General features: G+C 39.2%; 1 protein-coding gene across 6 annotated transcripts; it reads left to right on the plus strand.

The window, feature by feature from the left end:
- The first annotated feature begins 2,678 nt into the window (after positions 1-2,678).
- Positions 2,679-25,747, plus strand: ZMYM1 (zinc finger MYM-type containing 1). 6 transcript variants are annotated; one of them, XM_070404694.1, is made up of 10 exons: positions 2,679-2,765; positions 6,039-6,194; positions 8,611-8,683; positions 8,882-9,131; positions 15,866-16,022; positions 16,110-16,322; positions 20,037-20,190; positions 21,813-21,968; positions 22,132-22,169; positions 22,964-25,747. In XM_070404694.1, the coding sequence occupies exons 2-10, from the start codon at positions 6,102-6,104 to the stop codon at positions 25,268-25,270; spliced, it is 3,441 nt and encodes a 1,146-aa protein (XP_070260795.1). In that variant the 5' UTR covers positions 2,679-2,765; positions 6,039-6,101; the 3' UTR covers positions 25,271-25,747. The 6 variants fall into 6 exon arrangements, with proteins under 6 accessions (XP_070260795.1, XP_070260799.1, XP_070260800.1 ...); XM_070404698.1 differs by having other exon boundaries at positions 16,266-16,322; XM_070404696.1 differs by having other exon boundaries at positions 2,694-2,755.
- Positions 25,748-27,743: the final 1,996 nt, after the last annotated feature.

Below are 27,743 nucleotides of genomic sequence, written 5' to 3' on the forward strand. Positions count from 1 at the left end.
CAGTCCACAGTCCAATGCTCTATCCAACTGAGCCAAACCAGCTAGGACTTTTTGTTTTTTGTTGGTTTCAGAAAGGGAGAGAGAGATAGAAACATCAATGATGAGAGAGAATCATTGATTTTGTTTGTGACTTAAATAACTAAATATAGGTGTCCATGTACATGGAAGGGATAGAAGGAATTAGATTGGGACATTATCCTGAGTGGCCTTGGGCAACCTTGACCATGACAAGACATTTAGATAGGCAGTTTTCTGTGTGCTGTACCTTTCTGGGACCAGCCTCATGCTCTCCCACAATCTTAGACTTCAGAGTTGGAAGGCACTACTCGATCTCCCAGGTATTGTGGTTAGGTCAGTGAAGGTCATTTGATGGAGTCAGCACCCTGCTGGGACTTCCCACCCAAAAAACACCAGGAAATATACTTCTACATCCAGTAAAAATATCCTTCAGGAATGGAGGTAAAATAAAGACATTGTTAGAAGAGGAAAACCAAAATAATTTTTTGCCAAAAGACCTGCTCTAAAAGATTTACTAAATGAAGTTCATCAGATAGAAGGCAAATGATACCTGAAGGAACCTGGAGCATCAAGGGCAGAAATGGTAAATATCTGGGTAAACATAATAAACTATTCTCCTCTTGAGTTCTTTTTAAAAAATATTGTATTAATTTTAGAGAGGAAGGGAGAGGGAGAGAGAGATAGAAACATCAATGATGAGAGAGAATTATCCCCTACTGGGGATCTAGCCCACAACCAGGGCATGTGCCCTTGACCGGAATTAAACCTGGGACCCTTCAGTCCACAGGCCGACGCTCTATCCACTGAGCCAAACCAGCTAAGGCTCCTCTTGAGTTCTTTTTAAAATATTTGATAGTTTATAGCAAAAACTGTTAGAATTTTATGATTCTAATATATATGACAACTATAACATAAAAGGTAGGGAAGAAAAAGGGACTTATATGAGGGTAAAAATTCCACTTGAAGTGGCCAAATTTTGATTCTAAGTGAACTATGAAAAGTTACTTATGTTTATTGTAATCCCTAGAACAACCACTAAAAATAATATACAAAGAGATATGGTCATAAACACAATAAATTAAAACCAAATACTAAAAAGGTGTTCAAATTAGCCAAAAGAGGACAAGAAAAGGGAACAGAGAACAGATAACAAAATGTTATACCTAATTTCTATATACCATATTATGAAGGTAAGAATAGCTGTTCGAGAAATTAACTTCAGTTACCAGTCTAATACAGCAGGTCCTTGAATGACATTTAATTAAAAGTTGATGAAGCCTTAGGAACTTAACACTTGTTTGTGCCAATTAGCCTAAGGTAAAATTGAGTTCATTATACTTCAATGATATTGAGGACTAACTGTATTCAACATCACCAAAGGGTCTGAATTTGAGGTTAATTAACTGCAGAAGATGTTTAGGGACTACAGCAGCAGGGATCAGGAGGCCCTTTTGGCGTGGACATCCCATTCACAAGGGGCCTCATATTTAGACTTCATAATAACTCAAATAGTATGGTCAAAGACAGGATTGCAATAAATCCACTCAACTTTATATATTGTATAGTCCTATTATGACTTAAGGAATAGCACATTTTTTGACCCTATACTTTTTTTATGTATTGATGGTGTTTAACTCCTTAAATAGCATTTAAAATCTACCATAATCTCACTTATGTGTGGAATCTAATCAACAAAATAAACTGACGAACAAAATAGAGAGACATGGAAGCACGGCAAATACTGAGGCATCTCAGAGGGAAGGGGGGAGAACTTTTGGCATCTATAAATATAAAAGCCTAATATACAAAGTGTCCCCTCGGGAGTTCGACCAACCGGAGTTCAATTGCTCACTATGATGGGCTCTGACCACCAGGGGGCGACGCGGAAGGAAGGAAGGAAGGAAGGAAGGAAGGAAGGAAGGAAGGAAGTCTCCAGCAGGCAGCTGGCAGCCGCTAGGGACCCTACCTGTGCCAGAATGTGGTGCACTGGGCCTCTAGTATATGCATAATCCCTGGACACAGACAACAGTGCAGTGAAGGGGGTCGGCGGAAGCAGGGTGGAGGGGGGTCAATAGAGGAAAACGGGGCACATTTATAATACTTTCAACAATAAAGATTCATTTTTAAAAAGTAAAATCTACCATAATTTTTGCCACGCTGTTTTGGAATTATTTTAATTTTTAAAATACTCAGAGCTCCCCAAAACAAAAGAAGCCTGAACCGCCCCCTCTCTCTCTGCGAATAATTCCTTTTACTGGCAATTTAGCCTGCACCCAGCACTTGACTAACATCCCTTCCTAATCTTCACAAGCCCATGAGGTAGGCAGTATAATTATCCTCATTTCAAAGATGAAGAAATGGGGATTAAAAAAAAAAGTCGCCAATAGAGTCGTCTCTCAAACTCAGGAAATCTAATGGCCCCGCCTGAGCTCTTGTCTGGGTCAATACACGCTGCCTCAGCCTTTCGGGGTCCAGACTTGGCTGCCATCTCCATGAGGCCGCAAGGGTTACGGTCCCAGGAGGCCCGCGGGCTCTCCCCGCCCCGCCCCCGCCTCAGGCCCCTTCCGGCGTCGCCCTCTCCCACCCAGGGAGCCGGAGCCCCGGCGGTCGGCTGCGCTGCGCTGCGCATGCTCGGCCGCAAAGCACCGCGGGAAGAGGGCTGGGCCTACGCGACCTTTCGGTGCCTGGGAAGCGGCCGTGAGAATCCTCCCCTGGCGAGCGGCCTGGAGAGGAACTCGTAAGCCTCCGTACGTGGCCCCGGTGCCGGTCTTTACGTCTGTGCCTGGCGGATGGGCAGAGAGTTTCGCGTGTGGACGGGAGGAGGAAGCGTCTTGTTGGGTAGAGTTTCTGGAGACACGGCCGTGCGTGCGGTTTCCGCCGAAGGGGCGTCGGGAATTCGGAGAGGAGGCCCCCGGTTTGCGTTCGCGGTCTCCTGTAAACCGATGCTCACTGAGCCCGAGGGTTACTTGCGGCGTTTCTCGTCGTCTGCGGCTTCCGTGTCGCACTCGGGCTTCCAGCCTTTGGTTTCTCTGCGGCTTCCGTTTCTAAAACGTTCGTCTGATACCATTAGTGGCGTCTCCTTCGTTCAGTGGTCATTGGTTTCAACCTTGGAAACCTGGAACTCCTTTTGCAAGTTGAATTGTACACGGGATCTCAGCTAAAAAAGATGAAGTAATTATTTAAGAGTTTGAATTTTTTTTAAAAAATTGTTTTTAGGTAAAGTTAATAAAATTTTTCTTTTTTTTTTTTTTTTAATATGTTTTTATTTTTAGAGAGATAAGGGAGAGGGATAGAAAGAAACATCAGTGAGAGAGGAACATCACCCATGGGCTGCACGCTCCCAGCTGGGGATCAAGCCCGCTTTCGGGGTCCTACCGACCCCTGAGTTCCTGGGTCCACGCTCAGTCACTGAGGCCCTACACCGGCCGGGTTTAAAAGTTTGACCTTTGATGAATTAGGATTCGCTCTGGGATCAGATGAAGGGGCAATTTTTATCACTATATGTGTGTTTTGCTTTAGTATGCAGGATGGAGAGTATCGTGGTTTGCATGGACTAGTGTTTGCAACGGATATTTTTTCAGCTTTCTCAGGATGCCATATCGGCAAACTTTTCAGTTAAACTCAACCAAAAGCTTGAAAGTAGATGAGTGGAGAATTTCTTCTCAGGAGTTGAATTCCCCAATAACATCTGACAATTACTTGTCTTATAACATCTCATCCCAGATAATAACATCTCATCCCAAATTTTGTAAGACAAGAAGCCCTTAACATAACAAGAACTAAATTACAACACCTTGCCCATTTAACTCCTAGGTTTTGGCAAGAATATTAGAACCCTGACCGGTTTGGCTCAGTGGATAGAGCGTCGGCCTGCGGACTGAAGGGTCCCAGGTTCCATTCTGGTCAAGGGCACCTCCCCAGTAGGAGGTGTGCAGGAGGCAGCTGATCGATGTTTTCTGACTCTCTATCTCCCTTGCTCTCTAAAAAATCAATAAAATGTATTTTTTAAAAAAGAATATTAGAGGAGTGGATGCCTTTGCTAAATTAGTGAATTTGCTTCTAGGGTTTTCTGTGCATGAAAAAGGATAGCTGTAAACTGTAACCTTCCTCGTCAGTGACATAGCTACAAGGAATTGAACTACATTTACCCAAATGGCAGGAAAAGCTATTTTCTGAAGATTTGAAGTAAATTTTTATTTTTAAAATGATATGCAGCCCTGGCCGGCATTATTCAGTGGTTAGAGCTTTGGCGGCACACTGGAGGGTCACAGGTTCAATTCATGGTCAAGGGTATGTACCTGGGTTGTAGGTTTGATCCCGTCCTGGGTCAGGGCATGTGGGGGGTCGAGGGGGAGACAACCAATGGATGTGTATCTCCCATTCATGTTTTCTCCCTCCCTCCCTCCCTCCTCCTCTTTTCTCTCTCTTTCTCCCCCAACCCCCCACAACCTTCCACTCTCTCTAAAAATCAATGGGGAAAAATATCCTCGGGTAAGAATTTAAAAAAGAGATGTGAATGAAATGTTTGCTGAACCTCAAAGGCTACTTATTTACAGGATTAATTTCAAAGTTTTTGGTTTTCAAAGACCTTCCTGATATCCCTTTCTGCTTTTCCAACTTCATTTCCTTCCACTACCACTCTTGTATTTTATCTTTAATGGTAACTCCACTCCTTACTGGTATAGTTCCAATATGCTTTTGCACATGCTACCCCTATACCTGGAATATCCCTTATTATTGCTTCAGAGAAATGTACTTTAATATATTTTATTGATTTTTTTACAGAGAGGAAGGGAGAGGGATAGAGAGTTAGAAACATCAGTGAGAGAGAAACATCGATCAGCTGCCTCCTGAACACCTCCTACTGGGGATGTGCCCGCAACCAAGGTACATGCCCTTGACCGGAATCAAACCTGGGACCTTTCAGTCCGCAGGCCGATGCTCTATCCACTGAGCCAAACCGGTTAGGGCTTAGAAACCTACTTTAAAACCTGGCTCAAGCCCAGCTGGCATGGCTCAGTCGTATTTCTCTCCTCCCCACTTCCACTCTTTCTGAAAATCAATGGAAAAAATATCTTCTGGTGAGGCTTAAAAAAAAAAAAAAAAAGTTATAGGCCAGGGGCATGACTACCCACCATGATCTGCCCAGTTAGGAATTTATGATCTGATCACCCTGTGAGGTTACTTTCCATAGAACCTCTTCTTTTGTCCACATGGGGAATTATGCATGAGGGAACACAAGTAACTTTAGAAGCAGGTGGGGAAAATGTTTGAAAAGACATAGGAGAAAAAAAACAAAAACGGGAGGGGTATAAATTCAATAAAAAAAAAAAAAGACAGGAGAATAAATAGGTCTTGGAATCATAGGACTCAGGAAAGGAGAGAATTTCAAGAAGGGAAAGTAGTTATGAGAGGGGCAATAGGTTTAGAGGTTGGATCCTTGAATGTGTTTAAATACTTACATATGAGAGGAATCTAGGAGGGGAAGAGGGGTTGATTCAGATGATAACTGGCTCAATAGGAGGGCAGTGGTGGGGAGAGGTAGTGCGTACAGGTGATTGGATTAATGTTAGATAGAAAGATTTACGTTTTCTAAGACTATCTGATAAATTAAATAATCAGATTATTTTTGGATTTGGTGGCATTATGCTGTACTCAGACCAAGGAGAATAGAAGTGAAGAAGACTAGTCCCAGAAGAAAGTTGAGAAGTGGAAAGCAAAGCTGTATTGGGGAAAAGTGGATGAAGGGAGGAAAGTAAGTGTTGGTATTGTGAGAACCTCGAGACCAAGCTATCTGAAGACCCTTTTGTTGCTTGTATTAGCAGCAGGAAAATGGCACCCGGTGTGAACCTTGGTTCAGCAAACTCAGTTCTTGAGTTCTGGCTAAAGGAAGAATTCAGAGCCAAGTCTCAAATTATAAAAGAAAGTTTATTTAGAAAGTCACGGAGGTAGAAGTGGGCTATAGGGAGTTGGGGGAGTTCTTATCTCAGAACTCTTCATCAACTCATTTTTCATTTTAGGTATCCGGAAACTGTTCCCCAAGAAGAAAGGAAGTGGAGAATTCCTTTACATCAGATACTCAAATGAAAGAATCACCAACAGAGGGTGGTGACAAGGCAGTGGCACCACCACTACTGCAGCTGGATGAAATTAAGACAGAACCCGACAATGCTCAGGTAAAATGGTACTTGTTTTCTTTTTTCTAGAGCAGCATCAAATTATAAATTTTAGTTATTTAGATTCTGGTTTATTGGTTGAAATTTTTAAATCCCAAAGCAGTGGATCAAATAATATAAGGTATGTGGTGTTCAGTGCCAAAACAAGTATGTACAAGAATGTGATTTGAGAGTAGAATGAGCTGTTTCGAACTGAGTGTTTGGATTGATAAAAGGATGATATTATGGGCCTAAGGTTAACACATTTTTGTTTTTGTTTTTCTTTCTTTAAAAAAAAAACCAAAATATATATATATATATATATATATATATATATATATATATATATATATGTTTTGGTTTTTTTTTTTATTTTTTTTACAGAGAGGAAGGGAGAGGGATAGAGAGTTAGAAACATCAATGAGAAAGAAACATCAATAAGCTGCCTCTTGCACAGCCCCTACTGGGGATGTGCCCGCAACCAAGGTACATGCCCTTGACTGGAATTGAACCTGGGACCCTTCAGTCCACAGACTGACGCTCTATCCACTGAGCCAAACCAGTTAGGGCTGTTTTTGTTTTTCTTAACTTGAAACAATTCAAATAACTATTATGTTTTGATGCTACTGCCTATATCAAGTTGTAGAATACATTTTAAATTCTTAGACTTATTTTCTTTATAATTTTTTAATCTTTATAATTTTGGGGGTTTTTGTTTTTTAATATATTTTTACATATATAAAGAGGGAGAGAGAGATAGAAACATCAAAGATGAGAATCATTGATCAGCTGCCTCCTGCATGCCCCCCACTGGGTGTTGAGCCCTAAACCTTGAATCGAACCATGACCTTCTGGTTCATAGGTTGACACTCAACCACAGTTTTGTGTTTTTATTCCTAAACTTTTTAAGATATTGCATGCTATAGAACTTATAAAGGATTAACTGGTTCAGGCTATGATTATTCTTTAAGTAGGACCAACTTTCCTTGGAATATTTGCATATGATCTAAGTGAAATTTCTAATGAAGCAAAAAGTAAATTCAGTTTTAATTTATTTCTTGTATTTTGCTTAGAGAGACCCTAAAGTAAATCAGTGTCAAGTAAGGATAGGACTCCCATTGGGTTGGTGACAGTGCAGAATGTTGTCCACCTAGGAAGTTTCTGTTGCTTTTTTAACCCATACACATTAAAGAATAGATCAAGTTTAGACAGATTGCCTGTTGCTGTGAAAAAAACACACACTCAAAACCTCCTTTGTAAAACTCATTCAACCCAATCTAACAGTTTTTGTGTTCAAGGTCTTTATAAAGACAACTAGAGGCCCGGTGCACAAAAATCATGCACGGGGGTGGGGTAGGGTGTCCCTCAGCCTGGTCAGCACCCTCTCCAATCTGGGACATCCCTCTCACAATCCGGGACTGCTGGCTTCTAACCACTCGCCTGCCTGATTGCCCCTAACCACTTCTGCCTGCCAGCCTGATCGCCCCTAACTGCTTCCCTGCCAGCCTGATTGATGCCTAACTGCTCCCCTACCGGCCAATCGCCCCCAACCATCCTCCCCTGCCGGACCAATCACCCCCAACTGACCTCCCCTGCCAGCCTAATGGCCCCCAACTGCCTTCCCCTGCCGGCCTGGTCACCCCCAACTGCCCTCCCCTGCCAGCCTGGTCACCCCCAACTGCCCTCCCCTGCTGGCCCAATCGCCCCTAACTGCCCTTCCCTGCCAGCCTGGTCACCCACAACTGCCCTCCCCTGGTGGCCATCTTGTGGCCATCTTGCAGTGACGTGAGGGCGTCGTGTGAGGGTGCGAGGACCACCTAGGCTTTTAATAGTATAGATTAGGTGAAGTCACATTTAGGTACAATTCTATATAATAAAAGGGTAATATGCAAATTGGCCCTAACGGTGGAACGACTGGTCACTATGATGCACACTGACCACCAGGGGGCAGGCGCTTAATGCAGGAGCTATCCCCTAGTGGTCATTGCACCTCCACAGGGGGAGCACCACTCAGCCAGAACTGGCTCATGGCTGGCCAGTGTCCTGCCTCTGTGACAGAGCTAAGGATGTCCTCTGAGGGCTCCTGGGCTGCCAGAGGGATGTCCGGCTGTCAGCTTAGGCCCGATCCCCTGGGGAGTGGGCCTAAGCTAGCAGGTGGACATCCCCCAAAGAGTCCCGGACAGGCTGAGGGACACACACACACACACACACACACTCACTCCCCACCTCCACCACCACCCACACCCAGTGCTCTAGTAGAAAATAATGTAGTATTTGATTGGTGTTATTAGCCAAAGGTCACCAAGAGGGGAGTGTTTATCTATGTGCCATGGTTCAATTCAATTGTATAAATTTACTGAATAGACTTTAGCATAATTTATCATTTTGTTCAATTAAGTGGTTGTTTAAAATACATTGTGTTCATTATTTTCTTTAGGAGTATTGTCAAGCCCAACAGTCCAAAACTGAGGAGAATGAACAGAAAATAAGCACTACGTTTACAGACAGTGGTAATGGAATTATTTAAATTAACCCTATTTATTCTGACCAATATGAGAGCCAATTTATTCTTTTTTAGAATGTCATTGAATAGTGCATTTTTTGAGTTTTAAATCCAGAAGTAGCTTCTAAAATAAATTGGGGGGGGGGGGAAGCATACTTAATTTATTTAAATACTGAATGTGTTCTTTCCTGTTTTGTGTTTATAGCTTCACAGATGATTACAAGCATTCAGCCTCCTCTGGCATCATCTGGCGTGAATAAAATGCTTCCTTCACTTTCAACCGCAGCTATTCAGGTTTCCTGTTCTGGTTGTAAAAAAGTCCTTCTGAAGGGGCAAACTGCTTATCACAGAAAAGGATCTACTCAGCTTTTCTGCTCCACACCGTGCATCACTGAATACATTTCATCTGGCAGTTCATCAGCTCTTCCCAAGAAAACTTGTGCAAACTGCTCAAGGTATCTAATTCTAAATTATGCCACTTTTTACTTCTCTACCAAGATCTTGATTAGAGTCTTGGCTGTAGTTTTCTACATTTTCATTTTTTCTGAAGAAATATCACCTTGGTTTAGGGCAGTGGTCGGCAAACTGCTGCTTGCAAGCCACATGCGGCTCTTTGGCCCCTTGAGTGTGGCTCTTCCACAAAATACCGACTTCTGCACATGGACCACGAAGTTTCAATTGCACTGTACATGCGCGCCCGCACATGGTATTTTGTGGAAGAGCCACACTCAAGGGGCCAAAGAGCCATGTGTGGCTCACGAGCCGCAGTTTGCCGACCACTGGTTTAGGGAAAAGCTGCTTCTGTTTTCAGTTCCCCTAATAGAGTCTTTAGAAATCTTTTTAGCCCTAGCCGGTTTGGCTCAGTGGATAGAGCATCGGCCTATGGACTGGAGGGTCCTGGGTTCGATTTCGGTCAAGGGCACATGCCTGGGTTTTGGGCTCAATCCCCAGTAGGGGGTATGCAGGAGGCAGCCGATCAATGATTCTCATCATTGATGTTTCTATCTCTCTCTCCCTCTCCCTTCCTCTCTGAAATAAATAAAAAGATTTTTTTAAAAATCTTTTTATGTTATTTATTGAGAGATTTGCAGAATTTAAAATGTGAGTTCTGTTTCTCTTTAACTTTAAACAATGTGATTTCCAAAGCTTTTATGGTATGCCCATTTTATCTGATTAACTGTGTAGGGAGCAACCTTTCAAAAAAAATTAATCATATGACAGTTATTTTGAATCTTCCAAGGTATAAATGAAGTTATTTAATTTTCTTGAAAAATTGAATAGCCATAGGTAAACATAGATGGATAGATATAATCTTTTCAAGATTTCTGTGAGCTATTGTTTTGGTCTTAGTTTACTTTTTTACATATGTAAGTCATTTCTGATATAGAGAAAGAAGGTAGTAGTCATTTTGTAATAAATTCATGAAAAATGTCCAAAACTTTGAACTATGCCCTGAGATGTGTAAAGCATCAGTGCTTTGAGAGTCTTACTGTATCTAGTATAATCCTGGTTTATTAATACTCATTAAATGATAATGCTAAGTTTTAAATATCTTTGTTTCAGAACACAAATTCCTTTCAAATGATGTCTTATTTGGGAATCAGATTACCATAATTTGAATCTTCTTTTTTTAAATTGATTTTTTATTTATTTTATATATTTTTAAATATATTTTTATTGATTTCAGAGAGGGAAAGAGAGAAGGAAACATCAATGATGAGAGAGAATCATTGATCAGCTGCCTCCTGCACACCCCACACTGGGGATCGAGTCCACAACCTGGGCATGTGCCCTCACCAAGAATCCAACTGTGACCTCCTGGTTCATAGGTTGATGCTTAACCACTGAGCCACACCTCCTGGTCACTGTTGAGTTTTTATAGCAATGATTTTTAATCTGTTTTTAGTTAATGAAATTCTTAATATATTTCATGAATGAGATAAAAAATAGCTTGGAAAAATGACATTTTAAATCAGGTTAGATGACTTTTTTTGAGAGCTATGTATTTAAGAAGTATCATTTCTGTCCTTTAGTATCCCAGTTGGAACCAACTGGAGATCCTGAGAGCAATCAGTAGAGTTCAAAATAGGTCCATGTACTAATGTTGAACACTTATTTGTAGGAAAGTTGTTCAGATCTATGCTGAGAGTTTGTTTAAGCTAATTTTAGGCACTTGTAACAAAATTCCCCTTTTGAGTTTTTATTTATAAGGCTTTAGTAGATTAGAAGCAGCAATCTAGCAGTCCATCGCCTTAACCACTCGGCCACCTCGTCGGCTAGAAGCAGCAATCTAATATACTAACAGTATAAGCCAGTGAGCATTTTCAGAGTTCCATGCTTCTGTCAATGCAATATCTTCTGCCTCTCTTCCCAACTGGCTAATTTTGTGTCTTAAAGGTCTGCCTCAAATATCTTTACCTCTTATCTATTCCCACACTATTCCTTCCTCTTTTACTACCATCCACCCACCCATATTGATTGTCCATGCTCTGTTTTTATAGTGTTCACAACTCCCAAAACATTGATCATAAAATTAATGTTTTAAAGAATTGATATTGCCTAGTTTAGATAATGAGCTTCATCTTCTTCATTTTTTTTTTAAATGTTTTTATTAATTTGAGAGAGGAAGGAAGAGGGAGAGAGAGATAGAAACATCAATGATGAGAGAGAGTCATTGATAGACTGCCTCCTGCATGACCCTTACTGGGGATCAAGCACCCAACCTGGGCATGTGTCATGACCTGGAATCTAACTGTGACCTCCTGGTTCATGGGTCAGTGCTCAACCTCTGAGCCACACCTGCCAGGCTACAATGAACTTCTTAACATTAGAAACTAGATTACAGTCATCTTTATATCCCCATCATGTAAACACTGCCTGGCACCAGTGGATCCTAGAATTTTTGTCATGAAGTACAAGGATAACACAACTCAGACTGCATTTAGAGCTGTGATTTAAACCAATAAAATGATTGATGATGTGATAATGAAATGAACATGTTATTTTGGGTATCATCTGTTTAAAAGGGTAGAAAAATCATGCATAATACACTAAAACTTTGTAAATGTTGAACTGTTAAAATAGTGTTTATTTCAAGAGTATTTAATCCCAGGGTAGGGGATCAATGGGGGATAAGGACACATGTAATACCTTAATCAAGAAAAAAAAAAAGAGTATTTAATCTGAAAAACTATTATTCTGAAATATTGATATTCTGAAGGTTCTAGGTAGCCAGGTATGTTGTCATTTCCTGTAGTGGCAATTCTCAAATTTTCTGTTCTCCAGGCCCCTTTACACTCTTGAAAATTATTGAAGACCTGAAGAGTTTTAGTTTTAGATAGGTTATGTCTGCCAATATATACTGTTTTAGCAGTTAAAACTGAGGAATTTAAAAACTATTAGCTGATTGAAAATAATACACTCAGTGCATGTTGACATGAATATTATAAAAAATAGCCTTTTTAAAAAAATTTTGTGAGAAGAAAATTTTAGTGGGCATTGTTTTTATCAGTTTTACTTTAATGGCAGGCTGGGTTTGCATATCTGCTTCTATATCCAGTTTCTTGCAAAATACTGTTTTGGTAGAAGTCTAAAGAAATCTGGCCTTACAAAATGTGTAATTGAAAAAGGGAGGAGTGTTCTACTAGCATTTAAGAGTCTCATGCTCTACCGACTGAGCTAGCCGGGCACTTCCTCTACTAGCATTTAGATCATTATGGATGCTCTTTGATACAACATCAGAAAACAAGTGGTAGGTTTTTAAAGGTTGGTTGTAATATGTAATCTGAAACCATATCAATGAACTTTTTGTACTGCTAAATTAAAATTCATTGGTCTATTTGTACTTGGGTTATTTTCCCCATAAATGATTTCTGTTACGTGCAATCAATGGAAAATATTGGTTCAGTGAGTTATGCCGATGTTGATGTATTTCATTACACAATATTTTTAAAATCACTTTTTTTTTTTAAATCACTAATGTCATCAGGAATGTCTAAGTGATAGGGAGCGATTAAGCTGGAAGTAGCATATACAAGAATTCAAAAATTCTTATTTTCAATGAAGCTCAAATTTTATCATTGGCAATGAATACTGCCAATTGTGTTCTTTGAAGTAACAGTCTTACTTAATTTATTTTTGAGAAAAAATATCTTCCAGGTATCTACTTCTGGGTAATAGTTGTTCTTTCAGGTAAAAATGTATTTCATAGAAAAAGTGGCTTACCTAGGTTATAAGTCTTAACATTCCCACACGTGGTTTTCCTTGAGACAACCGTCATTCTTGAGTGCACATGGGTAATTCTTTATGCCTTATCCTATTTTTTTTTTTAATATATTTTATTGATTTTTTACAGAGAGGAAGGGAGAGAGATAGAGAGTTAGAAACATCGATGAGAGAGAAACATCGATCAGCTGCCTCCTGCACATCTCCCACTGGGGATGTGCCCGCAACCCAGGTACATGCCCTTGACCGGAATCGAACCTGGGACCCTTCAGTCCGCAGGCCGATGCTCTATCCACTGAGCCAAACCGGTTTCGGCTGCCTATATCCTATTTTACCACACAGAAAAGATGTGATGTACTCAAGGATCAAGTTTAAATAAAGTGAGTAATTTTTACAGCGAATGCTTGGCTGTGAATAACACTAGTATTGGTACATTTTGGTGCTACTACCTTGATTTATGGTAAGGTTCTGGCAGTTTTACCCAACCATTGCTTTTTTTCCCCCCTCACAACTTATTGAGGTGAAATTCACATAACAAAAAACCATTTCAGTAACATTCATACATTGGCAGTGTTGTACAACTACCACCTCTATCTAGTTCTAAAACATTTCTGTCACTCCAAAGTAAAATGCTTTATTTAGTTTCCCTCTCCTGTCCCCTCAGCCCCTGGCAACCACCAGCCTGTGTTCTATGTATTTATCTATTCTGGATATTTCATATAAATGGAATCCTACAGGTGATCTTTTGTTCCTGGCTTCTTTCCCTTAGCATGTGTTTGAGCTTCATCCATGTTGTAGCTTGTATATCAGTACTTCATTCTTTTTTATAGCTGAATAATACTCCACTGCATGAATATACCACAATTTCTTTTTTTTTTTTTTTTTTTTTTTATTTTATTGATTTTTTTACAGAGAGGAAGGGAGAGAGATAGAGAGTCAGAAACATCGATGAGAGAGAAACATCGATCAGCTGCCTCCTGCACATCTCCCACCGGGGATGTGCCCGCAACCCAGGCACATGCCCTTGACCGGAATCGAACCCGGGACCCTTCAGTCCGCAGGCCGACGCTCTATCCACTGAGCCAAACCGGTTTTGGCATCTTTTTTTTTTTTTTTTTTTTTTTTTTTTTTTTTTTTTTAAATATATTTTATTGATTTTTCACAGAGAGGAAGGGAGAGAGATAGAGTTAGAAACATTGATGAGTGAGAAACATCAATCAGCTGCCTCTTGCACATCCCCCACCGGGGATATGCCCGCAACCCAGGCACATGCCCTTGACCGGAATCGAACCCGGGACCTCTCAGTCCGCAGGCCGACGCTCTATCCACTGAGCCAAACCGGTTTCGGCTACCACAATTTCTTTATCCTTTCATTCATTGATGAACATTTAGGCTGTTTTAACTATTGTGACTAGTGCTGTTATGAACATGCATGTACATGTTCTTTTTTAAGTACTTATTTTCAATTCTTTGGGGTGTAAACCTAGGTGTAGAATTAAAGGGGCCACCATTGCTTTTCAGATGTACAGTTAAAAAAGCAAATAACATCTTTTTAAAATATATATATATATATACATACATATATTTCTTAATTAATTTCAGAGAGGAAAGGAGAGGAAGAGATAGAAACATCAGTGATGAGCGAGAATCATTGATTGGCTGCCTCCTGTATGCCCCCTACTGGGGATCAAGCCTGCAACCCGGGCATGTGCCCTTGACCAGAATCTAACCTGGGACCCTTCAGTCTGCAGGCCAGCACTCTACCCACTGAGCCAAACCGGCTAGGGCAGTGATCGGCAAACTGCAGCCCCTTGAGTGTGGCTCTTGCACAAAATACCACGTGCAGGCGCGCACATACAGTGCGATTGAAACTTCGTGGCCACACTCAAGGGGCCAAAGAGCTGCATGTGGCTCACGAGCCGCAGTTTGCCGACCACTGGGCTAGGGCAGCAAATAACATCTTAATGTGGAAATAGTTTTGATTTTGTGGATTCCCTCAGCATCTGGGGGATCCCCAGGGATTTACAGACCATACTTTGAAATCTTCTGTCCTGTAGATTCCAAAGTTGGTCAGGTATGAATATGTGACATCATTTATTATTTCTAGCACCAGCTGACACAGGTTAGGTAATCCTTAAAACTGCACTGTCAGATGTGTTTTATAATCCCTACTTTATAGATGAGTAAATTAACATGTAGGGAATAAAAATGACCTATAAGTAAAAGAACTAGATATTAAATTTGGGTTTTCTTATATCAAAGCTGATATTCTTACTGTTTCACAGTTCTACAGGTAAATGAAACAAGGGAGAAAGTTGTTTGAGGGTGTGATTTAGCTTATAGAGAGAAATTATAATTATGGTAAAACTGTTTAATGATGCCCTATTCTTCAGGTAAATGAAACAATAAAGGATGCCCTAGCTGGTTTGGCTCAGTGGATAGAGCATCGGCCTGCGGACTGAAGGGTCCCAGGTTCGATTCCAGTCAAGGGCACATGCCCGGGTTGTGGACTCGATCCCCAGTAAGGGGCGTGCAGGAGGCAGTTGATCAATGATTCTCTCTCATTATTGATGTTTCTTTCTCTCACTCTCCTTTCCTCTCTGAAATCAATAAAAATATTTTTAAAAAAGAAACAAGGGCCCTAACCGGTTTGGCTCAGTGGACAGAGCGTCAGCCTGCGGACTCAAAGGTCCCAGGTTCGATTCCGGTCAAGGGCATGTACCTTGGTTGCAGGCACATCCCCAGTAGGGTGTGTGCAGGAGGCAGCTGATCGATGTTTCTCTCTCATCAATGTTTCTAACTCTCTATCCCTCTCCCTTCCTCTCTGTAAAAAATCAATAAAATACATTTAAAAAAAAAAAAAAGAAACAAGGGAGAAGGTTGTTTAAGGCAGTGATTTAGCTTATAGAGAAAAATTATAATTATGACAAAACTGTTTAATGATACCCTTGTTATTTATTTTCAGAGACATTTCAAATCTAAAGGATGTCATCAGTGTCCAGCCGAAAGATACTACCTTTAGCAAAATTTTTTGCAGCCAATCTTGTCTAAGAAAACTATCTGTTAAGCTATATACTGACAGGATTTCAACCAAATGCAGCATGTGTCAGAAGACTACTCTCGTAAGTTGCAGTTTTTTCATCTTTAGGGACTCTGATTGATCCGCTTAAATAATAGAATTTTTACTGAATCTTTTTTTTTTACCCTAGATTCAGTATGAAGTAGAATATCAGAATATGAAAAATATGCTTTGCAGTAATGCCTGTTTTTCAAAGTTTCACTCTGCTAACAACCTCACCATAAACTGTTGTGAGAACTGTGGAGTTTACTGTTACACTAGTTCTGATCTGTTCCATATACTTCAGGTGGAAGGACAGTCCCATTACTTAAACAGTTCAAAGAATATTACAGCATGCCAGCAGGTATGAATAAAGATGTGTTGCCTAAAGGGAGGACTACTCCATTTGAATTTGACTGCATAGGACTCAATGAAAAATTGAAGATTGAGTCCCTTCTATTAGTTGGCTTGTGAATGAATGGTTTCACTTTAGGAAAATGTGTGGGTAATAGATTTTAATACCATTGGGAACAGTTTCAGTTGGTAAAATGATGGAGATGAAATAAAAGGCTTCTGATAATTCCTTCTTGAAAATAATTCATGATAAGTGCTAGGTGGAGATTTTCCTAAAGAACCTCAGGTGATCATCTTACCTTGAGGAAAGGCAAGCAGATGGAAGCTCATTTATAAACTACAAATAAAGCTAACATAAATAACAGTGTACTGGTAAGACTCAGCCACAAAAGTGTTTTTGTTTTTAGTTCCATGTATTTTTTTTTTTAACACATTTTTATTGATTTCAGAGAGGGAAGGGAGAGGGAGAGAGAGATAGAAGCATCAATGATGAGAGAGAATCACCCCCTACTGGGGATCGAGCCCGCAACCTGAGCATGTGTCCTTGACCGGAATCCAACCTAGGACCTTTCAGTCTGCAGGCCAACACTCTATCCACTGAGTCAAACCGGCTAGGGCCCATGTGTTTCTTTACACCTAAGCAAGGTTAAGGTGAATCAAGAATGTCGTGCTTTTTCTGAGTGAATCATAGGAGGAAATAAACCAATGAGAAATACCCCCCTACTGTTGATAGGAGAGTCTTGGGTGGGTGGTCTGAGCAGAGAAGCTTTGGTAGATGCAGTGAACACAGTCTGAGCCCCTTTCATGGCGTGCGATTATCACATATCTTGTTTATATGATGCTTTGAGACCCAACTCTATCCTTATATAATTCTTTCTTTAAAAAAAGTTATTGGCCCTAACTGGTTTGGCTCAGTGGATAAAGTGTCAGCCTGCGGACTGAAAGGTCCCAGGTTCGATTCCAGTCAAGGGCATGTACCTTGGTTGTGGGCACATCCCCAGTGGGGGGTGTGCAGGAGGCGGCTGATCGATGTTTCTCTCTCATCAATGTTTCTAACTTTCTATCTCTCTCCCTTCCTCTCTGTAAAAAATCAACAAAATACATATTTTTTTTAAAAGTTACTGAAGCCAGGACCGGTTTGGCTCAGTGGATAGAGCGTCGGCCTGCGGACTGAAGGGTCCCAGGTTCGATTCCGGTCAAGGACATGTACCTTGGTTGCGGGCACATCCCCAGTGGGAGGTGTGCAGGAGGCAGCTGGTCGATGTTTCTCTCTCATCAATGTTTCTGACTCTCTATCTCTCTCCCTTTCTCTCTGTGGAAAATCAATAAAAATCTATAAAAAAAAAAAATAGTTACTGAAGCCGAAACCGGTTTGGCTCAGTGGATGGAGTGTCGGCCTGCGGACTGAGGGGTCCCGGGTTCGATTCCGGTCAAGGGCATGTACCTGGGTTGCGGGCACATCCCCAGTGGGGGATGTGCAGGAGGCAGCTGATCGATGTTTCTCTCTCATTGATGTTTCTAACTCTCTATCTCTCTCCCTTCCTCTCTGTAAAAACTCAATGGAATGTAATTTAAAAAAAAAAGTTACTGAAGATGGGAATCTTAACAAACCACAATTCAAATAGGTCATTTGTAAGCCACGTCTCTTTTTATATATATATAGATATAGATAGGTATAGATAGATATACATATACATATACATATTTTTTTTGTATTGATTTCAGAGAGGAAGGGAGAGGGAGAGAGAGATAGAAACATCAATGGTGAGAGAGAATCATTGGCTACCTCCTGCACGCCCCACATTGGGAATGGAGGCTGCAACCCTGGCATGTGCCCTTCACAGGAATTGAACCTGGGAGCCTTCAGTCCACAGGCCAACGCTCTATCCACTGAGCCAAACCAGCTAGGGCAAGCCACATCTTTTTTTTATGGCAGACTGCCCACACCAGAGAATATAATGTCTTGGGAACAGAAATGGGACAATGGAAGTCAGGGAAATCTTCCAAAGGCAAGAAATGCCATTCCTTATTTTCCTTCTTTATCCCTCACACTTAATAGGCCTTGTCCTGGTTTTAAGAACCTATATTGAGTACTTACTTATCCAACGTATGTGATGGGGTAGGGCTGATTTGGGTAAAGGAGTTTAAAAGCACCACCTAGCCCGGCCAGTGTTGCTCAGTGGTTTGAGCATCACCTATTCACAAGAGGTCACTGGTTCGATTCCCGGTCAGAGCACATGCCCAGGTTGCAGGCTTGATCCCCAGTAATGGGGCATGCAGGAGGCAGACTATCGTTTCTATATCATTAATGTTTCTCTTTCCTTCTCTCTTCCTCTCTCTCTAAAAAATCAATATAAACAGCCCAGCTGGTGTAGCTCAGCGATTGAGCATCGAGCCAGGAACCAAGAGGCCACTGGTTCGATTCCTCATCAGGGCACATGCCCCGCTTGTGGGCTCGATCCCCTGTGGGGGGTGTGCAGGAGGCAGCTGATTGATGATGTTTCTCATCATTGATGTTTTTCTCTCTCTCTCTCTAAAAAAAAAAAAAAAAAAAAAAAATCAATAAAATATATTTTTAAAAAATAAAAAAATCAATAAAAACATATTTGTTTTGTTTTTTTAAGCACCACCTAACACTGTAAAGCATTCAAGATATTGTGTGACAGTGTTAATAGAGAAAATCTAAATTATTAGTGAACTATAATTAAGAATTAGAAAGTGTTCATATCTGTCTAAAAATGGAGTGACTTAAAAAGTGGGTTGTTTGGTAGAAATGTAATTATTTTGGCTACATCTCAGTAGAGTATATTATTATAAGTATTATCTTTCCCATATGAATGATTAATAATAAATTATACCACTATTGTTGGTTAATGTTAAATACCAGTGGATTTTTAGGAGTTTCTGAAAATATAATCATACTAATAAAGGATAAAAATACAAATTTTCAAAATTATACTCTGCTTTTTGTTTCATTGTTTCTTTGCCAATATTCTTTCACAGAAAAAAAATTGTACAAGGTATTTTAATTTGTCTTTGTACTTTGTGCCCACAAAAGCAGTTCTGTTTCATCATTGCCATCAGTATTAACTTCTTAAACTCAAGAGTAGATGGTTCCTGTTTCACTAAAAAGAATACTATTAGGTGATGAACCTCACAGTTTCTCTCTTTTTCCTTTGCACACGTACTGCTTATTGAACACACTTTATTCTATACCTCTTACTGCTTCGATGCTTTCTTTGAATATGCTTGCAATTTTTACCATGTAAGTTGGACTAGAAAAAGTGACTTCCCACAACATCTTGTAAAGTGTGTTAAGACCTTTTCTAGCTCCTCCTTAGCACCAATAGGTTTTCCTGAATTGATGCTCAAACAGGTTTTGAGGAAAAAGCTATAGTTGTAAGACTTTTTTTTTATTCATAAAATTGGCTTTGATTGCCTGGGATGGTGAACATCTTCTATGATCACTTTTTTCATTGCTTGCACATGTGTTATAATTGCTATTAACATATCGGATAAAAAATACAAATAGTTATCTAATAGATTGATCAATTTCCTGCATTTCAATCATTGTAACTTATGATGCCTTTTCTGGTCTTTAATAAGGTGAAAATGTGGGTTCACTGTCATTAATTTGTAGAGCAGTGGTATTGGGTATATTTTTATGATGGTATGTTAAAAATTTGTCATATACCAGGAACATATTATTTTAATCTCTTAACAGAAACCAGCCCGAACACTTATATCTGGTCTTTGCAAATCATTGAAGCCCTCAGATGAAATGATTGAGATTACCAATGACTTGGGGAAGACAGAGCTTTTCTGCTCTGTTAATTGTTTTTCTGCTTACAGTAAAGCTAAGATGGAATCTTCTACAGGTAATATTTGCTTAGTAATCAGAGGTTTAGTAATTACTGAAGAATATTACTGCTTCATTTAATTTATAACCTTGATTCATTTCCAAATTAGATTTAAAAGTCGGAACCATTCAAAACTTGTTGCAAAGAAATGGTTTCCAGTATTTTTGTATAAAAGGAAGACTACCACCAGAGATTTAATATTTGTAAAGATTGTTGTGTTAGAATAGAATCCTGTACTTAGCCCTGCTTTGTAAAAACAAGGCTATTAGAATTTTCACATGAAAGTGGAGCCAATTGGAACTACTTTGAACTTCACTAAGAGAAAAGCACAGATAATCCAGGGCCAACTATGTAATACCATCAGAGAGCCACATATAGCACCAGTGGTGCTATTTACATCGTCCGTGGCATGAGTGATGCTCCTGGGGCTTGTACATCTTGCAAAATGGCTTATTATTGAAATATCTACAATACTAGCTTAGCCCTAGCCAGTTTTGCTCAGTGGATAGAAGGTCGGCCTGCAGACCAAAGGGCCCCGGGTTTGATTCTGGTCAAGGGCATGTACCTCGGTTGCAGGCGCCTCCCCAGCCCATGCCCTGGTCAGAGTGCGTGCAGGAGGCAACCAATCGATGTGTTTCTCTTACATCGGATGTTTCTGTCTTTCCCTACCCTATTCTCCCTAAAAATCAATGGAAAAATTTCTTTGGATGAGGATTAAAAAAAAAAGTGAGAATTAAAAAATACCAGCTTGGCTAGCAATCCAGCTCCATTCGTATTAAGGTTTGTGAATCCTAGAAGAGTTAGAAGTGATACCCATTAGTAGATTCTGTAGGAGTCTCTTTTCTGTTCTTTTTTTTTTCTTCTTTTTTCTTCCTTTTTTAAAAAAAAAAAAATATTTTTTTTTTATTGATTTCAGATAAGAAGGGAGAGGGAGAGAGAGATACAAACATGAATGAAGAGAGAGAATCATTGACCAGCTGCCTCCTGCATGGTCCTGGGGATCTAGCCCACAACCTGGGCATGTGCCCTTGACCAGAATCGAACCTGGGATCCTTCAGTCCATAGGCCAATGCTCTAGCCACTGAGCCAGACTGGTTAGGGCATTTTTTTTTTTTTTAATCCTCATCCAAGTATATTTTTCCATTGATTTTTAGAGAGAGTAGAAGGGAGGAAGTGACAGAAGAGAGACACATCGATTGGTTGCCTCCTGCACGAACCTGACCAGGGATGGAGCCTGCAATCAAGGTACATGCCCTTTGGCCAGAATTGAACCCGGGACCTCCAGTTCATGGGCCGACACTCTATCCATGGAGCCAAACTTACTAGGGCTCTTTTCTGTTCTTCATGTGTAATTTCACAGAAAAAGTTGCTTTGAAATTTCAAACAAATAGCAGAAAGACTGAGGAATTGTTTGCAAAGGTAAAAGATATAAAATGATAGGAAATGTAAATTATTGTATTAATGTTGTTATTGATATTATCCTAAAGAACCTGGCTATCCCTAAGCCCTACTAAAAATTACCCCAATACATAGCAATACCTAAAGCTATTAGATATTTGCATTGTTCTTTGAAACACTTGTTATTAAACAATGCTAATTGATTCTGCCTAGTTTATAAGAAATCTCTTTATTTTTATTAGTAAATGTTTCCATGGTGCACAATACTTCAACAGAGCTCCTTTCTCCAGAGAAGCACCTTTCTCCAAAGAAAGATACAACTCCAGTTATAAGCAATATAATGTCATTGGCAGATACTCATGCTGCCCTGCCCATCATGAACTCTGATATCTTACAAGGTAAAAATTGATGTGCTATTTGACATAATATAGTTTTGCCCTGCTTGATGATTTTTCTATAGTCTAAGTTTTCTGTATGTTGCTTGATATAAAAGAAGCAATTATTGTTTATGATGCTGTTTTATAGATTATGGTATAAGATCTTGAATTTATGCTTTAACAGGTACAGTTTCTTCAGTAAGAGGAAATGTCCTATTGGATGTAAGTTGGGGTTTGTTTCTTTTTTGGCTACTGTCTTTTCTTAAGCTTTTTAAATCCGTGTGTGTGTGTGTGTGTATCTATCTGAGCATTTAATTCCTATTTTGATGCTAGAGCTCAAAAAAGTAGAGCAATAAACACCTTTTGGTATTTATATTCAGTTTCCCAATTCTCAAATTTGAATTTAAATTATTAATAAGAATATTTAAAGAGAAGTATTCTTAACTCAGCATAGTGGCTAAGGGTGGAGGCTCTAGCCCCAGAATAAAGAGAAGTATTCTTTATTTCTTTTTAAATATATTTATTGATTTCAGACAGAGTAAGGGAGAGGGAGAGAAAAACATCCATGATGAGAGAGAATCATGGATTGGGTGCCTCCTACACGCCCCTCGCTGAGGATCAAGCCCACAACCTGGGCATGTTCCCTTGACTGGAATCGAACCCGGGACACTTCAGTCCACAGGCCGATGCTCTATCCACTGAGCCAAGCCGGCTGGGGCAAAGAGAAGTATTCTTAGTCATCGTTTTTCCTTTAGGTTCTTTATTAATTTTCTTAATATTTATTAAGTAATTCTACTCACCTAAGCAATAAAAATTTTTATTACATACCAAAGTCCTTTGAACAAATGATATTGATTCTAGATTGCAAATAGATGTTATAAATAATTACTGTTTTCCCCTAGTGGAATTCATACTGTAACTTATTCATTCACTTATTGTGTTATTAGCATAGATGTTTTTGATATTTTCATTATTTGTAAACAGTTAAAACAAATGTTATCATTTTCCTCCTAAAGCTTTCTAAGAGTTCACCCAGTGAGTCAAGCAGTGGTATCACTAATAGTAGTATGGAACAACAGCTAAGCCTTTTGCCATCTTCATCAGTACTCAGTCAGCATTCATCCCATATAGAAGTACAAAAGGATCAAGTCTCCAACCAAGATGCTTCACTCAGTAAGAAATCTATGAAAATAAGTAATAGACTATGTTACCCAAAGTTTACATCTAAAGTACAAAAAGTTAAAAGTAAATCCCAAAGTATTAAAAAATCTTGGTGTTCAAATTTTCAGAAGTTAGGAACCACTATTAAAAAGGATTTAACATTCTGTTATTCATGCCAGTTGTTCTGCCAGAAAAAATATAGCTTTGGAGGAGAGTCATTAGCAAACCAAGGAATTTCTAATTGGAAAAAAACTCTGAAAAATTTCACAAAGCATGAAAAAAGTATAATGCATTTGAAGTCATTGCAGTTTTGGAGGGAATACCAGTTTTGTGATGAAGCTGTCAGTGACAATTTATCTATTCATTCAAAACAGATGGAAGGAAATAAAAAGTACCTAAAGCTTATCATCGAAAATATTTTATTTCTTGGAAAGCAGTGTTTACCCTTAAGAGGAAAGGACCAGTCTATTTCATCTGTGAATAAAGGCCATTTTTTAGAATTGTTAGAAATCAGAGCAAAAGATAAAGGAGAAGAAATATTTAGACTTATGAATTCACAAGTTGATTTCTATAATAGCACACAAATTCAAAACGATATTATTGATATAATAAAGACTGAAATGTTACAAGATATTGTGAATGAGATCAATGTCTCCTCAGCTTTTTCAATAATATGCGATGAGGTAACTGATAGTGCCACTAAAGAACAGCTTTCAATTTGTGTAAGATACCCAGAAAAAACATCAAAGGCTGTCATAATTAAAGAGAGATTCTTGGGTTTCATAGATGTTGAAGAGATGACTGGAACCAGTTTACACAGGACTATCACAACTTACCTGCAGCAAATTGGAGTTGATATAAATAAAATAAGAGGCCAGGCCTATGATAGTACTACTAATTTGAGGGAAAAATTCAATAAAAGTGCAGCACAATTCAAGAAAGAAGAGCCAAGAGCTTTATACGTACATTGTTATGCCCATTTTTTGGATTTAGCAGTAATTAGGTTTTGTAAAGAAGTAAAAGAACTCCGAAGAGCTCTAAATACGCTGAGTTCTTTGTTCAACGTTATTCCTATGTCTAGGGAAATGTCTGCAAATTTTCAAAAGATACGAAAGCTAAGTCAAAACAAAACATGCAAGAAACATATATCACAATCATGTTGGACACTCCATGATCATACATTACTATCTGTGATTGAGGGCCTTCCAGACATTATTGAAACATTGGAAGTTGTATCAAGCCATTCTAACACAAGTCTGGCTGATGAATTGAGTGATTTGTTGACAATGGTTTCCAAATTTGAATTTATCTTTTGTTTAAAGTTTCTTTATCGAGTATTAAGTGTTATAGGAATTCTTTCCAAAGAGCTTCGAAGTGAAACCATAGACATTTTTTCTTTGTCTTCAAAAATAGAAGCAATTTTGGAATGTTTATCATCTGAAAGAAATGATGTCTGTTTCAAAATTTTCTGGGAGGAAGCAGAAGAAATATGTCAAAAAATAACCTGTAAAGGTTTTGAAGTTGAAAGACCTTCTTTTCATAAAAGAAGAAAAATTCAGGAAACAAGAGCTCTTAATAATTCAGACAATATGTTTTTTCCTACCTCCACAGAAGAACAATATAAAATTGGCATTTATTACCAAGGATTAGATACTATATTACAGAATTTAAAAATATATTTTTCAGAATTTGATTATTGCAAAGTGAAGCAAATTTCAGAACTGTTATTAAAATGGAATGAACCATTAAATGAAGCAACAGCCAAACATGTCCAAGAATTTTATAAACTTGATGCAGACATCATCCCAGAACTTCGATTTTATCGGCAATATGCAAAGCTCAACTTTGTCATAGATAATGATCATATCAATTTCAGCAACCTTGGCTACTTATTTATTCAGCATGGTCTTCATAACAATATTCCTTGCTTATCAAAGCTATTATATATTGCTTTGTCTTGGCCAGTCACTTCAGCAAGTGTTGAAAACTCATTTTCTATACTGCCTCGTCTTAAAACATATTTATGTAATTCCATGGGACAAGAGAAGCTTAGTGGCTTGGCCCTAATGGCTGTTGAACAGGAATTAGTAAATAAACTGCTGGAGCCTGAAAGACTCAATGGAATTGTGGAAAAGTTTATACATCAGATGAATAAAATATAGTATTTGCTCACTGAATTTACCTGAGTTTCATATTTCTATTGGAATATAACAGTTTTTATTTCAAATGTTTGTCTAAGAAAAATGTATTTTCAACTGGCCTTTTTCACTTTACATGGTATTTTTGAGATTGTTCCATGTCAACACATAAAGAATTTCCTGATTCTTTTTGTACAGCTGCACAGAATTGTATGAATGTACCATGATATATTGGGAACAGACATTTTAATTGTTTTCTTAGTATAAATAATGCTTCATTTAATAACTGCACATAAGTCATTGCATATTAGTAAGTTACTATAAGATAAAATTTTAAGTTAGAATTACTAGGTCAAAAGATTTGTGCATTCTTTATTTTTGATTGGCACATTGCTTTCTGTAAGGATTATGCCAGTTTACAGACCTGCCAACAATATGTGAGTCAAATATTTTATTTTTGCCAATTCATTAGTTGAATAAAGGTATATTAATCTCTGGAGATTTAATGAGTGGAATTTTGTACTGTCACTTAAGAATAAGGTTGGGTATGTGCTTGAGCCATTTGTATATCCTTTTCTGTGAACTGTTAACATTTAAATATTAAAACATTTAAATATTAAATATTAATATTTAAATATTAAGTTTAATGTTTAAATATTAAAATGTTGCTGTGTTTTTGCATGAAACCCTGACAAAGTAGTCTGCACAGTCCCAAAATAAGACTAGGTAGTGAAAAAACTCAAAAGCAAGTATAAGACCTGAATGGTATTGGCTGTCTGTATTGGTCATGGAGGAAAAGCAGTGGGATGTCTGATGGCCTTAAGAATAGATCCCCCCAATCAGCTTTCCATTGGAAAGCATGCAGGCCAATTTGAAAACAGCCAAAACAGGAAAGGATCCTGAAGATGCCCATTTGCAGGTGAATTTAAGGGGACTGAAGATGTTGAAATAGGCTAGGTCCTTATGAACTCTTGAAACTAATAAACCTAAGCTTCATTCCAAAACAAAATCCATTTAAGGAGAAACTACTGGCTGTAATACCAAGTTGAGCAGGACAGGAAGACAGTAGGGGCAGAGGAAAGACAAGGTACATATTAAGTGAGGGAGAGAAGACAAGGAAGCAGATCTCAGTAAAAATACTAGTAATAGGCCCTACTGGTTTGGCTCAGGTAGAGCATCGGCCTGCGGACTGAAGGGTCCCAGGTTCCATTCTGGCCAAGGGCACATGCCTGGGTTTCAGGCTTGACCCCCAGTAGGGGGCAGGCAGGAGGCAACCAATCAATGATCTTCTCTCATCAATGATGTTTCTATCTCCCTTCCTCTCTGAAATCAATAAAAATAATTTTTTTTAAAATACTAGTAATAGGATTTCATGAAGCTTGAAGCTAGAAAAATTAATCTGTCCCTTTCCCTCTCTTCTAAAAGGAAAATGGATTTCACATAAAAGTGAACAACAGAAAAGAACTGTGGCCCAGGGGGGGTAAGAGATCAACCGAAGGACTTGTATGCATGCATATAAGCATAACCAATGGACACAAGACACTGGGGAGGCAGGGGAAGGTCAAGGGGAGGAAAAAAAAAAGGAGACATATGTAATACTCTTTGTAATACTTTAAGTAATAAAACAAAATTTTTTTAAGAAAAGAATTGTGGCCCAGCCGGTATGGTTCAGTGGTTAAACATTGACCTATGAACCAGAAGGTCATGGTTCGATTTCTGGTCAGGGCACATGCCTGGGTTGGCTTGCAGGAGGCAGCCAATCAATATTTCTGCCTCCCTATCCCTCTCCCTTCCTCTCTAAAACATCAACTAAAACAAACAAAAAAAAAAGCCCCAACCAGTTTGGCTCTGGATAGAGCATCGGCCTGTGGACTGAAAGGTCCCAGTTCAATTCCTGTCAAGGGCACATGCCTGGTTACGGCTCAATCCCCAGTAGGGGGCAGGCAGGAGGCAGCCAGTCAATGATTCTCATTAATGTTTATATCCTTTTATGAAATAAAAATATATTTTTAAAATAATAAAGTTAAAAAAAAAAAAAAAAGACTGCCTGACTGATGTGGCTCAGTGGTTGAGCATTGACCTATGAACCCAGATCTGGGTCATGGTTCAATTCCCAATCAGGGCCCATGCCCGAGTTGCAGGCTCAAATCCCCACTGTAGGTGTGTAGGAGGCAGCCAAAAAATGATTCTCATTATTGATGTTTCTGTCTCCCCCTGTGAAATCAATAAAGGTATATTCTTTAAAAAATTAATGATAAAAATTATAAAATGGCCCTGGCCAGTGTGGCTCAGTTGATTGAGCATCCTCCTTTATTCCCATTTGGGGCACATGCCCGAGTTGCAGGTTCAGTCCCCAGTTGGGCTTCGTGTGGAGACAACCAATTGATGTTCCTTCTCTCTAAAAAAGCTATAAAACAGCCCTAGCTGGTTTGGCTCAGTGGCTAGAGCATCAGCCTGTGGACTGAAAGGTCCCAAGTTCCATTCTGGCCAAGGGCAT

Source organism: Myotis yumanensis, unplaced genomic scaffold, assembly GCF_028538775.1.
Source record: "Myotis yumanensis isolate MYYU_CA2020_CCGP unplaced genomic scaffold, mMyoYum1.0.hap1 SCAF_2, whole genome shotgun sequence".
Classification (NCBI taxonomy): domain Eukaryota; kingdom Metazoa; phylum Chordata; class Mammalia; order Chiroptera; family Vespertilionidae; genus Myotis; species Myotis yumanensis.

Excerpts from the sequence above, each read along its gene's own strand:
- ZMYM1 (XM_070404694.1), top strand. The coding sequence starts at position 6,102 with ATGAAAGAATCACCAACAGAGGGTGGTGACAAGGCAGTGGCACCACCA. Across the intron at positions 9,132-15,865 it reads ACTTGTGCAAACTGCTCAAG|AGACATTTCAAATCTAAAGG; the intron begins GTATCTAATTCT and ends ATTTATTTTCAG. Across the intron at positions 16,023-16,109 it reads TGTGTCAGAAGACTACTCTC|ATTCAGTATGAAGTAGAATA; the intron begins GTAAGTTGCAGT and ends TTTTTACCCTAG.